We start from the raw sequence: 15,313 nt of genomic DNA on the forward strand, positions 1-15,313 counted from the left end.
GTTAACAATCATGGCTATCACAAATGTAGTAATATTAGTAGCCATAAAAGTGGCAGAGGTAATTAAAGGCCCCCTGATATCCAATTCTGATTCTGTGTCCATTATGATTTCTATTGAATTGAATAGGTCTTCATGTTATAAATCCAGAAATTGTCAGATTGAAATAACCAGCAAATAATTCAAATCATTGGATTTTTCACTTTTCAGCACCTGCCAAGTCCCCCTCCCCAGAAAAATCTTTCTTGCTCTTTGTGATGTCATCAGCAGTAAAAATAACTGAACAATACCTATCATGCACCTTGCCATAATCGGTGCACCAGCTAACAACATGCAGACGGGTTTCATGCAATTATATAACATGTAATGGATGTCAGAGGACCTGTTAGCCATGGAAGTAGTAGAAATAATCACTATACAATTGTAAGTAGAAGTAAATAAAGAGGTTATGATGATTGCATAATTGCAGCAGAAGCAGTGATGTATTTCAAGCATTCTGAGAAGCAAACTTGTAAATTGTGATTGCACCAATGGTAGTAACAAAAGTCAAATCGGTTGAAGTAGTAATTTGGATAGCTGCCACTCCTAATAGTCAGCATTTCTATGGCAGTCAAAGTCTTATATTCAAGCAACACAAGCAGTTAGTGTCAATGAAGATTTAGTTGGAGTGGTAGCAGTTAAGTTTCTGTCTAGTTAAAATAACAGCAACAGCAGAATTGAGCCAAGTATCATCTAAATCATTACAAATGGCTTAAAGTGCAATTCTGCATCACGTTTCAGTCGGCTCTAAAGGTCATAAATCCTTTTTACAAATGTCACAATTTTTTTTTTATGATTGAAGAATAATGTCTCCAAACATCATGTATGAAATCTGACAGGAATATACCTCAGAGTTTTTGGAAAAGAAATTACAAATATGAGAATGAGAAATGAGAATACGCTCCCCTTTTGTACCCAGAATATTAAACTGTTGGCATTTTTTTCAGGGTTCAAATTCCCTGGAAATCTATAGTATTGTTTCCTCTTCCACCATAGAGAAGTTCCCAGTTTTATCATTCTGAAGAAAGGTTTGAATTACCGGTACCTATCTCTACAATATACCAGCTTATGAAAGGAATATAATTTTCAGAGATGTAAAAGGGACACATAAACTGGAATGATTAGAGTAAAATCAGATGAAAAGAATCGTAAGGTTTCATTAAAAAAAATTCATACAGGCAGAGGTGATGATGTCATCTCCTACTGAGTTGTACACAATTCTTTCCATTTTATAAAACATGGGATCTTGAAAACAAGAAAGAGGTGAACATTGTGTTCAAATTATTGTAGTCTTGTTTACATCTTGGCAATTCCGAATTTTAGTGGGAAAGAGGTGGCAATTGCCAAATCATCGCACAAAGACATCATTTTAATAATAACTAAGACCAATGGCAGAGTTGTGAGGTGACTACATCATTGCCTATTCTGACCTGCATGCATTCAGTGCAAATGTGCAAAATTTTAACGTGTGAACATGGCATGGACGTGCTCTTTATGTGTCGGGCCAATGAAACAAAATACAGCAACAAACTGATAACAGGGCACAGATGAAACACATTTAAAAAAAAATAAATCTAAAACAGAACATAACACCCTATAGTGGTTAAACATGATAGATCAAATGACACATGTATAAATCATGTTTCAAATACTTCCCTAAACAATAGAGGAAATCTATGATTAGTCTACATGTATGTGACAGTAGGTATCAAAAATTGTAGATGACTGACTGAGAGTACTTAACCAATGTGATGAAGATACAAATCCAAACCCGACACAGAAAGCCCCTACAATAACTAAATAGATATTTGATGAAGATTTCTGAGCATTTCTTCAAATAATGATAGTGCTACTCTTGACAGTGGGTTTTTAATAATGCTGATGATAAAATGGAGTACAATATCATATCTATACTACTGAATTCTAGCTCTTAAGGAGCAAAAAGTTAGCATGCCTTGATGACATGAGTAAAAATGAGACATACCAACTTGGAATGTGAACTCAGTATAGTTGTGGAACATCTATTCCTTTCCATCACATGTTAAATTAAAGACTGCCATGCCACAAAGCAGGGGACATCAGTTAGTTGCCTTGAACGGCTGTTACAAGATGCCCGCTGAAGATCAAATCAACTGACCAATACCACTAGGTCAAGCATAGATTTTGCTTAAAAATTTTGCTCTAAGTATCATTGACGTCCTGTTCATATTATTATTCAATATTGACATGTTGCCTTTGTTTTACTGCATTCATGCACAATGATTATCTCTGTCTCACACTTTCTGTTAAAAGGAAGACGATTAATTCCTCATGATGTAAAACCTTATATCATTTTAAAACATCAAAAATGGGTAAAATATATCGCACATAAGAAACCAAACAAAACCAAAATACCCTAGAAGAAGCATTTCTTCTTTGTAATTTCTTTTTAAGAGAAGAGAGGGTTAGTGTTTACCGCAACCAGTGCTGAGTATGATATGTGTGAAACTAGATATAGAGGAAACTCCAAAATAAAACAAGGGATCACACTAACTTCTTTCTGCGCTCTTCGTGATGGGTATTATTTCATCACTACCTTTCTTTTCCCCGGGCTGGGCAACGAGGCCGAGACCCTGGAATTTCGGACCAGGACCAAACAACTGCAGCTTTTTGAGCTCAGGGTTGTTGCTGATGTCCACGGTCAGTGGCTCCTGTGAGGTGTGCAGAGTGGAAGAGAGGATCGTCATTACTTGATAGGTTAGCATTCTCATTGGTAGGATTAATAACATTATGTAATATCCATTAATTGAAGTTGACACTGTGACCTAATCCTTATGTGACTTACGGATGCCTAAGAGCTTTCTGGAGAGGCACAATTGTCATTTCTTTCTACATTGCTTCATGAATCAATTTGGAGGCCTACAAATTTGATTAATGTATTTTTGACAGCCAATGCCAACTAAATGGCGAGTAAAACTGTCAAAGCTGGCAAAAGACAGGCCTCAATGTGAAAGACAAATGAAGACAAATTTGTATGAGAGAGTACACCATCTTTTACTGTAATGTAATCAATTCACCAAAATACATATAAAAAAGTGACTTTGCAGCAATATCATAGAAACTCAGGATTTTAGCATTCAAACATGCACAGTCACACAATTACATGAAAAAAAAAAATTATTTTGGGAATTACTGAATGGGCAAAATTTCCGCAATAGCATTCTTCATGACTATTTCGTGACTTTCAGTAAGGTTTCTTTCTTTTGCACTTCGTTTCTATGCAGATGAAAAAACATTTCCAAACATCCATGAACTTTCCAGGTTTTCCTGTGACTCCCAGAAGCCTGCATTTTTTTTTTTTCAGTATTCAACTGACACTGCACAAGTCAACTACATTCAGCTTTGGAAGGAAATGACTATTCACACATCAGAATGTTTGTTGGCCACATAGGCTGTGTGCCAGCACCTGTCACAACATATGTCAGCTCATATAAATAATGACGTGTAGCTCTTCACCAAGCAATTACTGTGACTACCAAAACAAGATATGGAATCTACTATGCTCCCATTTGTATAGTAGGCCCTATGTTCAGAAGAGAGGGGGCTGTGGTGTAAGTACTACAACACAAAACATAACAATCTAAACCTTTTGTATGGGTACAGTAGAAGGTTTTTACTTCTGATGAAGTTTTGTTATGACTGGTACACCACATAGAGTCTTTCAACATATCTTGGGGATTTTATTCCTATAACTATGTTGAGTTGACAATACTAGCAAAAAAAATGAATAAAGATAAAAGATTAGGATAAGTGTGCCTCTGCAAGAAGTTGCTGACAACAGGATGTCAAAATTGTTTAATCATACTCCACTGTGCAGTCATGGGATGCCAATAGTGCTGAATATTAATTTCCATCACAATGGCAACTACCAAGATCTATTTGGCTGTCCCAGTGGTAGTCAAAATGAGTATAGATCACAACTATCTGACATAGAAAGGGCACACAGAAAGCTACAACTGACATCTAACTGCCCAGAACAAACCACAGCAATATGCTTTGCATACACATACCTCAGGGGCCTGTCTCTTCACCCGGCGGCTGTATCCACTGGTGGAGGAGGGCTTGATGGCCTGGCGGGATGGGATACCATGGGGCACATAGTCCTTGTCCTTTGCATCGCCTTCAGGTAAGGGTTGCTGTAAGAGGGAGGGGGAAAGACAATACGGTGTTTGGCTCAGCAGAGACAATGCAGGACACAAAGTGAGCTACTTTGGATATGAGCACACTTCGCTGTCATACATGAGCCTGCTTTGATGTAATTCACACCCTAAAGTAGTCACAATGATGTACAGTTTGAGCACAGCTATGTGGCTGAAAAGCACACTAAAAACAAAACAGCCATTCATACACTAATCATCGTTTGTACAACAGTACCATGATACAAAGCACTGTCACCTTCCGATGTTTCTTCCACAATATTCACATCCAAATCCAAATCAATGTGTTGTGACTCCTCAAAAGTATGTCATCAGTTAATGTCATCGTTGTCTGATTGTTTTTTCCATATATCCCATTTCCCATTCTACTTCATGCAGTGAAGTGAGGAGTGAGCCGTAGCTAATTTATTCAATATGGGTTTTAAAAATTTGTTTGACCTCCATCGTGATGATACCATTAATGACATATACTGTAAAGTGATGACGGTCCATGATTTCGCAATGAGATTCAGTTAGCCAACCTCACATGGTCGGCAGCAGTCATGCCAATGGGTACATGTAGGTGAACAAGGCCAAAATCAAAGCCAACTCTCCCTTTCGCCAAATGGCCTTCCCAAGAGAAATCGAATAACACCAAATAAAGCTACTCAGCTTTATACAATCTCCATTCAAGGTTGGACATGAGGCTCTGCTCCCCTTTCTTGACTGTTCACTCATAGTCATGAGTCCATAACTTATACATGCATAGTAGTGAGATGCAAAAACTGAAAAATTGTGGGTGGGCTTTTTTTTTTTACATGACAGACTCAGCATGCACACAAGAATATTCTGCATCCTCTGTGGCCTGAATATACCTAAATGTCAGGCACCATGGCATTTATCACCATCTTGTGTCATCTGCACTCACATTATTGGCAGAATGAAAAATCTTTATACAATGAACATTTACCTTTAAAGGTAGGGGATATCTTTTACAGACCTCCCAAAATGCAGCAAAACATTAAATATGAACCTCAGGGGACTTGCTTAGGCCACTGCTTAGAAATTTGGAAGTCAACAGTTATCTAAAATTTGAATAATGCACAAAACTCAACTACTCAGTAGTTCTGTGTGTCAGCCACACTTAAGCCTTTTTGTTGCATTCTTCTGTATTTGTGATCTATAAACACAAATCTAAAAGTACAAGAGCTGATGTAATAACATATAGAGTGTGTGGTAAGAATGTATATAGAAATGTTTGTAAGTGTTGATGAACTTTCTTCACAAAATATACATGATGGACACACATGCAGTACATGGGTCTGCAAAGGTAGCCTAGTAATGTACTGGAATTTACGGTCAGCCCCGAAAACAATTCAATTCAAAATCTAACCGTCAAAAAAATGTTCTAAATGTTACCTTCCACTTTCAATACTTTATGGGAGTTTCTAAAGTGATATTCTCTTCAACATACCACTGTATTTATACAACTCTTCATTTAAGGCATGCAAATGGGATTCCCTACCTTTAAAGGGTGTGTACAGTTCTGGTCGAGGTGAAGATTTAGCTTTTAACATTCTATGAGATACTCAGAAACCACTCTATGAGATGTGAAAGAGCATGCAGTTCTAAGGGGTATCAAAAGTTTATTCGGTGAAAATCGGTTTTGAAATGGCTGAGATATCTAAAAACAAGGTGAAACAAAGAGATACTAATAAAGTTGGGGCATGTTGCCTTTTATTATTAGCACTTTTTTGGATTTCTCAGCTATTTGAAAACCAATTTTCATCAAATAAACGTTGAATCCTTCTTAAAATTACATGCTCTTTCATATTTCATAAGAGGCTTTTCATTATCTCACTTAGGAATGTTCAAAACATGAATCCTTACCTAAACCAGTACTGTACAGTCCCTTTAAGGGAGAACAAAAAACATTTTTTTTTTTAAACGCAGAGATATAGAAACACCAGGTCAGCGAAAGTTTGGACAAAATCATTCATATTAGAAAGGTGTCATTCAATAATATATTCCTTACTAGAAACATTCTTTGGCCATCTCACACATACTTGTCATGTATTGTAAAAGTGGACATATTCACAGCGATGAAATTTTTGCGCTCTTCGCGCAACCACAAACTAGTGCGAAAATAAAAGCATGACAATATTTTTGCTTGGCATACATGTATGTTTCTGTAGATGATGTCTTAATTCTGCAAAATTCAAAACACATGAAATTAATCTTACCCAGCCAAGCGTGAAAATTAATCACACAATAATATCCACTTTTACAGTAACTGCAATGTAGCATACAAAGAAGTCCTCATGCTTCATTTGGTATGTGGAAAAAATGAAGATTTCTCTAGCCCTTTATACAGAATAGTAACTCCATTTTTTTTTTTTGGGGGGTATAATGAGTATGCATAGCATGTCTTTCATAGGTCTCGAGTCAAATGTGGAAGAAATAGTCCCTTCAACAAAGACTGCGAAATTGGTGAATATTGGCATTTTAAGGAAGCTGATGAATCGTACACGAGTGGCTGCACATTCCCTCAACCATGACAGCTCTTTTGCAGTCACCAACGAGGTATGGATGTCTCACCCACCTTCACAGGGCCATCAATATGAGAACATTTGCCCCATTTTATTCAATCGTCTAATGATCTAATTAATTTCTTTCGGCAGATTTACATAAAATTTTCTCACTGTCTCTGTCTCTGTAAGGGTCTACAATCCATCAGCATACATACCACAGGCTGATCAAAGGGCACTCCGGAATGGAAGACGTCAAACGGCCAGAGGATTCTCTCGTAATGCTTCAGCAGCTGGCTTCCTACACCTTTGCCTGGGGGGTAGTGTAACTGTGTACAAAACAGAAATGTTCGAGAAGGGATTGGGAGCTGGACTCTGCACTACACTCTACAGCCACAAGATGATCAATCAGTTCAACCTGAAATATATCAGTAATTATTATGCACAGTGTGGTGCTTAAGTCCCACTAACAAGGTCTTATGAGCACTGAATGCATATACAATGGGACTCAGCAGGTGGATTTACCTTCTACACTTTTTATATGCAGACAGCCAAACTAAAATATAAAGAATAGGACAAGCAAGTCTGCACAAGCATAAGAAACACTCAGAACAATTTTTTCTGCCTCATACCACCGTGGATACAAATTGTAAACTCCCCCGAGAATTAGCTTTGGATTGCAGTGGTATTGCTGTTGCAGTAATCTCCTACTGCATAGCATACACCCTTCTGAGAAACATTAAACAAACACAAACTTACACATATACACAACTGATTACACAACATACACTAATGACAACATATTCTGTGGATGTACAACTAAAATGAGTGTATTTAACTTTTCAACGACAAAATATCACATCGAGTTGTAATAAGTAGAGTGTCAATCACGTTAAAGGTTCCAACGTCTTCACCCTGTTGCACAATAGACATACTCCTTTGATTTAGCGATAGATAAATTGAAATGACAAAGTTACAACTGAAATCCTATAAATTAGTAAAACTCTTTCCTACAATAGCTGTAAGTGACAAGATCTTCTCTTTGTAGAATCTATGATGCAGACAGGAGATAAACACAGTATGACTGAATTATTCTCGAGCATCCCTGAGAAAATATTTCTAACTGCTGCTAGGGCTTACCCTGTTTGCTACTCTGCTCCATTTCCGTTCTCTGCACACAGTTTCAAATCCTCCCTCATCTTGCACGATCTGGAATTCAAGTAACAGAGAAATGTACAATTCAACAGCTTGAATTATTAATAAAGAAGAATTATGATTCATATTGTATGTAGTTGCAGGGTGGTCCATGAGGGATTTTAGCGTGCTGCACTGGCACGCTTAAATATATTTGCGATGCATCTGGGTCATCACAAAAGCCATATAATGTCTGGAAAATAATTTTTTGGTTTTTGGCAGACATAAATTCCCCAGATGGCAAACTTAAAATCAATATATGATTGTCCTACATCATTGCAAGGAAAATATTTCTACAAGTTAGAAACTGTAAAGGTTATAATTGCCAAAGTTAGCTTGACAGGCATCACATTTGTGTTACACCCTCAAAATACAAAACATGCAACATTATAATTGCCATAACAAAAAGTGACATGCCAAATATATATAAGAGACTTGCAGGTACAAAACAGTGGGTCAAATGTGTCTACAAACAGTTAAATATCTCTTCTAGCCAAAGACCTTCTGCTTGGATCACAGTTCCTTCCCTGTTGTCAATCTTTCAAACTAAGGCAAAGATGGTGCCAGAGAGCAGTACCTCCTACAAACAGAACCCCAAAGCTTGAATATGAGCCACAAGGGCTTTGTGCATCCTACTGCAGTTATGTTGCATCCTCCCCTCACATATATTCATGCAAAATATCAAGGATCTTTTTTTTTTTGCTTTTGCTTTTGCTTTCATTCATGCTACATGTACACCATAAAATTGCATGGTGTGGACAAACTTGTTATTGGTATCTGAATGTCATGTATACAGTTGTAGATGGACACTGTGTCAGAGAGTGAAGATGATTCTACAATTATCAAACACAAATGCCTGTAACCAAATCACATGCTGTTCTCACTGTTCCTCTATTAAATTCAAAATTCGGTGGTACAATTGTAATTAGAACTTGCTTGTTTGCAAGATAGCCCACAAACAAACTGATTGGCAGCACCAAATAAATTTGTACCACTGTGCAATGACTTGAAGTCCTCCGACTGTTATATAGTTTCAGTGGCAAAAAAGAATAAAATGTCCCAGAAGCAGGCTGAATTTTGTTCTCAGTGCTTGTCCATGCAGTCTCCACAATCCTGATCCAGTAAAATCGTGAAATTATCAAACAGGACAAAAACAAACATTGTATAGCTCACTGAAGATTGTACTTGAAAAGCACCAACCTACATTTTCACAAGAAACAGGAAAAGTCTAAACTACAGGTATGTAGAAAACAGCATATGTCTGACATATTTGCTTGTTAAAAATGTTTTCTTGAGTCAACACATGCACTCACAAAAAAAACATTCTACACATACTACTGTAAAACACAATATATTCGCAGCATGAAAATTTTGCTAATTGGAGCCAATGACCTTTGTCGTGGCATGAATTTTTGCGAATTGCCACTGGCGTCCAATGCATATTGTGTAGGCAAGAACTTTCACGCGCGTTTTTAATAATTTTGTGAATGTTGGCACTCGCGAAATTCAAATGCATGCGAACATTCCTCGTTTTACAGTAATTGCATTTAAATGTTTTTGCAAATTACTAATATTAGTTTTCATAGATTATGAAAGAAGTCAAGTTCTAATCCATTATTTTGGCTGCGAGTACACTCTACAATGAAATACATGTATACTATAAAGATTATTAAAGCCAAGCTTGGGCACAACAGGGAATGCATCATTACAAAGCTGGCAAAATTGCTGTGGATCTCATATCTCCCTTGACTCATGTGTGAGAGAAAAAAAAGAGAAAGATACACACCCAGAGGCATTCTTTGGATGAGTGTCAGAGATGCTTCTGAATATATACTGTATGAGTCATTTGCAATTATGTGGAATATGTATACCCATAAACTCTTTTATGCAGTGAATAATTTCACAATGTTATTATTATTTCTAATTTCTGATAACCTGCCTTAAGACATTTGTTATAATGATAATAAAGGAAATGATCTTTGGGTACAATACTGAGCTCTTGACAATATCAAAACAAATGTAACCCAATGAGATTAAGAGTGGCATGAATGGTACAAAAAAAAAGCCACATATGCCCAAAGTTTCAGCAGCCTTGGAGTTATCAGAATCAGGATGTCAAGCTAGTTATCTACCACATTGATTAACACTATCTAAAAACAGGCATTTCCATCACATGCCTGTAATGACAATCGCATAATACTCGTCAGATTGTGTTTCTCTTCAACGTGTTATCACTTTACAGTGAACAGTATTTTATTCATGGCACTGCATGAGATCTACTTTTGAGTAATATTGTGTGAACCTGCATCATATCATAAAAAGGAAATTGATTTCTCTATGTCTACTAAAGAAATGAAATACTTGACATTTATATAATGCTACTCATACATACATTCAAAGCTTAAACGATTTCAGTGAGAAGCGTGGCGTATGCGTAAATACACCAATGAAATCAATAACCGGTAGTTGGGTTTGTAAACATGCAGACACACATACACTATATACACACCCCCCCCCCCATTGCTACTATTATGTTAGTGATACTATTATTACTATCATTATTACTATTATTACTATTATTATTACCATTATTATCATTATTATTATTATTATTATCATCATCATCATCATCATCATCATCATCATCATCACCATTATCATTATTATTATTATTATTATCATTATTATCATTATTATTATTTATTCGGCTTTCAATCATGAATATCAATATTACATTTGCCAAAATCAGAACATACACTGGAGTGGTAAGGGTGCACTAGGTTGGGCAGCCCGGGTCTGGAAAGAGCCAACTATGACTAGTACTACATGTAGTAATATTAAACCTAATTTTAATTCCATCTGGGCAATTCCGCGGTTAGTAACGTTACATTTAAGCAAATTTAGATACTTATTTTTACTACTAAATCACCATTTATTCATTTCAAGTCCAAATCATGTTAAAAACATGTTCACCCTTCCCAGGTTTATGATATAAAAACGAATGAATACAATCCAACAAATATTAGAATTGTTATGGCAACTAAAAGGGCTGGTTAGTAACGTTACGAAAAAAGGACAAGACAAAAAAATTGATGTCTTGTAACAAAAAGTGTGCAAAAATTCAAGTTACTTCAAACATAGTGGTGCATTAATTTCAATTATTGCATCATGACAAATGTTCACGCAAATATCTTTAGCAGTTCGACCAGTGATTAATTAGCTAGACCCCCAAAGCATGGTTAGTATACAACGTTACAGTTAGTAACGTTACATTTGTCCGGAGTAATTCCGCAGGTCATTTCACCCTTTTGTAATTGACAAAATGTCACATGACTTCTGGAGTACTGAAATGTCCCTGAATCTTTTACCCTTTAGCAAAACTTTTGAGGAAAAAATTTCAAAGGAACCCACTGTAATTTGCATTCAAGTGAATTTCAGCATCCCCAGTCCCACATGTACATTTCAAATGATGATCACTTGTAATGCGGCAGACCAGATATAATTTCCTTTCTATTCTGTTACATGTGGTGTTACAAAATTACACTTTGACACATGCACAAACAAGTGATAAAGAACTTGTGATAAAACTATACTCCACAGAGAAAAAGTTAGCAGGCAAAATTGCTAGTCTGCACAAACCAAGGTGTGAACGATCTCGTGGTCATGTACAGAAGCACATTTGTATAAACAATGCCATGTATATCCTCTGAGGGTAGCCTAACCATTCTTCAAACACACACAGCATTTGCGAGCCAGCACTAGAAGCTAATTTCATCCAAGTCACACCCGCAAGCGGCCGCAATGCACAGGCTTCGCAGAGCATTGCCCAGACACGACGGCCTGCAATCAGCATGAGAGCAGCAGCACATCCATCTGTGGAGGAGACTGCTGAACTCTCAGTGAACCCATCTCCCTCTGTGATGTCACGTGAGGGAGACGCATCGCCTCTCTCTCTCTCCCCACTCAGAGGAGCTGAATAATGGCAATATGATTCCTGGATGAAGCAGCAGCCTCATTAAAATACTTAAGGTCTGGCCTTTGTCTTTTGTCTTTGCAAGCAAGAAAATAAACACTGCACGCAGGAGCCTCCATTAATAGAAAACGAATTTCTAAATTTCTTGAGTGCCAAATATCAGTCGCCATTTGGAATGGATGCAATCACACTCACAGCATACATAATTTACCATTATTCATTTGAACATCAGCAACAAAGGCCATGATCTTTATTTTTCTTCATTTACTCTAACACAAATAAATGCTGTACAATTAGGCAGAGACTAAAATCATGAATTTAAAGGTTGTTATTCAGATCTAAGGTTCCTGTTTTCACAAGAGAGTACATAATATTTAGGACATAAATCTGTAATTTTCACAGATTCATTTGAGGAAAAGCAATAAACTTCCATGTGCCCTCTTCTCACAGTCATGCCTGAAACTGACTATGATTAAAATAATTCATTATGCCAGATCATGTCGCACCTGATGTTGTATTCTGATGTACAATTGTATTAATGTCCATAAGATAAAATCCTAGGATGGTGATTAATGACAAAAATGCATGAATTAACAATTCATGACAGAGAGATCAAGACTCACTACAAAAGACCTACAATTGTACAAACAAAAACTTAACAATTCATGCATCTTCAAATCCTGAAGATGGGAAAAAAAACAACCAAACATTTATCATAAAAGGTGGACAGCAATCTATTTCTTCACAACACACAGCAAAAATGAAATAAGAGTTTAGTCATTAAAGCTGTCCCACACCCCCTCCCCCCCCCCATACATAAAATGTACAGATCAGTATTCACAATGGTTTGCTCCTTGAAGACAATGGCTTGCTTCACTCAAGAAAATAATCATGTTCACAACCTCGAAGTGAGATCATCGTGATGTTTATAAAATAATCACAAAACAACAACAACAATGTGACAGAAAAGAGAAGAGGACAAAACCACTGTGAAGCATCCATTGATGACACGAACTTACCGGTTATTTTACTGATCTTCATTCTTGGAGCATATGAACAGCTACATGTGTACTGAGATGCACCATATGGTGCAGGTTCATATTTTTAAGTGCAGAAGTTGAAGGGTTTCTGCTTGACCTTCACACATTATGAATGGCTACTGCACTGCACATAAGAAGGTAATAATGGTCTATGAAGAGAACAGAGCTACTGTACACACAGAATTTGGGGGATAATACATTATTCTACCATATTTACAAACCAATACTCACCTTGCTCAGGTTGTAGAGATCCAAGCATTTTCCACAGACATTTGGAATTTTCAGTCTACATCCCTGCAGAAGTACAGAAGGCATCGTGGTATTTGATTTGCTGAATTTGATTGCTCATTATGGTAACATGTGGAACTCCTGCACTACACAGAAAAAATATTACCGTGGTACTCTTTCAGTATACAGTTCACATTAAAATGTAGGGTGTACATGCACATTTGTACGCTTACAACATATAGATCTGTGAATGTGAACATGAATATTCAGTTTGAACCCAAATAAACATTGTAGATGAAGTCTTCTTTTTAATACAACTACAGTTAATGTAAATATACATAATGTTACCTTTCTGATTACTATTCCTGCACTCTTAATTACCTTTGCCAAGGGAGGTTATGTTTTCATTACTGTTGGCTTGTTTGTTTGTTTGTATGTCCGTATATGAAATAACTCAAAAAGTTGTGAACCAATTTGGATGAAACTTGCAAGAAAGGTTGAGAATGACACAAGGAACAGATGATTAAATTTTGATAGTATTCTGGAAATTTGTATGGATTTTATGAAGCATTTTCAATATTTTGGCAGGTAGGATCAATGAACTTGGGAGTTCAAGCTGCGCATTTTTGAGATTTTCATATGCGCACTAAAGTGTGTGCTTTGGTTTCTGTTAGGGCGAGGCGTGCCGCGCAGCTTGAAGTTGATGACATAACAAAAGGCTTCTATAATGGGAAATCGGGCGATTTTCAGCATGCATGTACGTATGGATAGAAATCACTGTTGTCATTGGAAGAACACGATCAGAGGTGGAAATGAAGTGCTTGGTGGAGGTCTGCACTCTCAGAGTGCTTCTCTAGTTGTATACTTGAATTGACAAGGAAGGGGGAATATATCCTCATATAATGTCCATGGCAAAGATGGAAGAGTTTTTCCTTGTAAACAAATCATTCACATAGTTTAATAGTATCACAATGTTATGACAAATAAGTAGGCTCTAAGTGGCTATAATAGTTATCATAACATGCATGATGCACTGTGAACTACATTTTCATTAAAGAACGTGAGGCATACCAAGGCTCTCAAGTATGGCGTTTATTTGCTTCGTAATTAATGTCTATTGATACTACAGTTTGTAGTGTATACCTCTGCAAGCTCCTATACTAAAAACACATGATCAGTAAACCATTTATATTCGCTTTACAAAACAATGCTCAACATTTCAAGTCCAAATTCACTGCTGGGCAACAACCAGATCTCGAACAGGCAAGTCTTCACCATCAGAACATGTACAGTAGCGCTCACGGTAACCTGTGTCACTCCCGCGTATTCCCGCGTGCTTCTTCGAGTGGATAAATCGGTGTTCACTTCCGACATACCTGCGGGGATACGCGGGAATACAGCGGGAGTACAACGCAGCGAGACCGCGTGCGATTTATCGTGTGGGAAACACGCCAAAACAGCCCGATGTACGATCAACGCAATGTATGAACAATGCTATGCTTCGCATGGCTGAGTGTGCGATTTGCGCTGTGTTGGCCTACAGGTACATCCTTGCATAGCGCGTGTGCTTGCAGACGAACCAGCTCAGTGACAGTTGCAATTATTTGCAGAGTAAGAAGAAAAGCACGCAAAGAAAGCTGCCTCATTGTAATTTAATTCCACGTGCCAGCACATCGTACTAGTAACTCGCACGGAGGGATAGGGCCCTGTAAGCAGCGAGGTGAAAGGGACTCGATTCTACCTTCCTGTCAGTCCACGGCACATAACTGCAAAGCAGTACACTGTATTACGAATGGAGCGATGTTACAAGCACGTGATTTCCCGAAGTTTTTTTCTGGACTCACAGAGAAATTACAAAAAAAAAATATATATCTTTCTTTTCGACTTCGTGCACTCACCTAGTGACACATTTCCTGAGAAGAGTTCTTCTATCTTTGTTAATAAATTCACATCGAACCATGCAATAATTTTCCAGAAAAAAAAAAAAGATTCATCTTTAAACAATAAAATACATGTATTCTTGTACGGAGAAAACCTTGTGAAGAAATTACTACATGTACGGTATCCGTAAATCGCTACTCACTTTCGGGGAAGTTGCACATCTCTCCCGTACTCAGTGGAGGAGTGTGGGAGAAACGC

General features: G+C 37.3%; 1 protein-coding gene across 1 annotated transcript in view; it reads right to left on the minus strand.

The window, feature by feature from the left end:
* The window catches only part of LOC139724884 (lysine-specific demethylase 5A-like), a 73,884-nt gene that overhangs the window by 28,494 nt on the left and 30,077 nt on the right, over positions 1-15,313 (minus strand). Inside the window, exons 4-8 of the mRNA XM_071636007.1 lie at positions 13,178-13,240; positions 7,880-7,948; positions 6,958-7,068; positions 4,086-4,211; positions 2,570-2,726 (exon numbers count right to left, since the gene is read on the minus strand). Of these exons, the coding sequence (XP_071492108.1) occupies positions 2,570-2,726; positions 4,086-4,211; positions 6,958-7,068; positions 7,880-7,948; positions 13,178-13,240 (526 nt within the window). The remainder of the gene's footprint in view (positions 1-2,569; positions 2,727-4,085; positions 4,212-6,957; positions 7,069-7,879; positions 7,949-13,177; positions 13,241-15,313) is intronic.

This window comes from Diadema antillarum, unplaced genomic scaffold, assembly GCF_040938485.1.
Source record: "Diadema antillarum isolate AM-2024a unplaced genomic scaffold, OU_Dant_1.0 seq00000002_RagTag, whole genome shotgun sequence".
Classification (NCBI taxonomy): Eukaryota; Metazoa; Echinodermata; class Echinoidea; order Diadematoida; family Diadematidae; genus Diadema; species Diadema antillarum.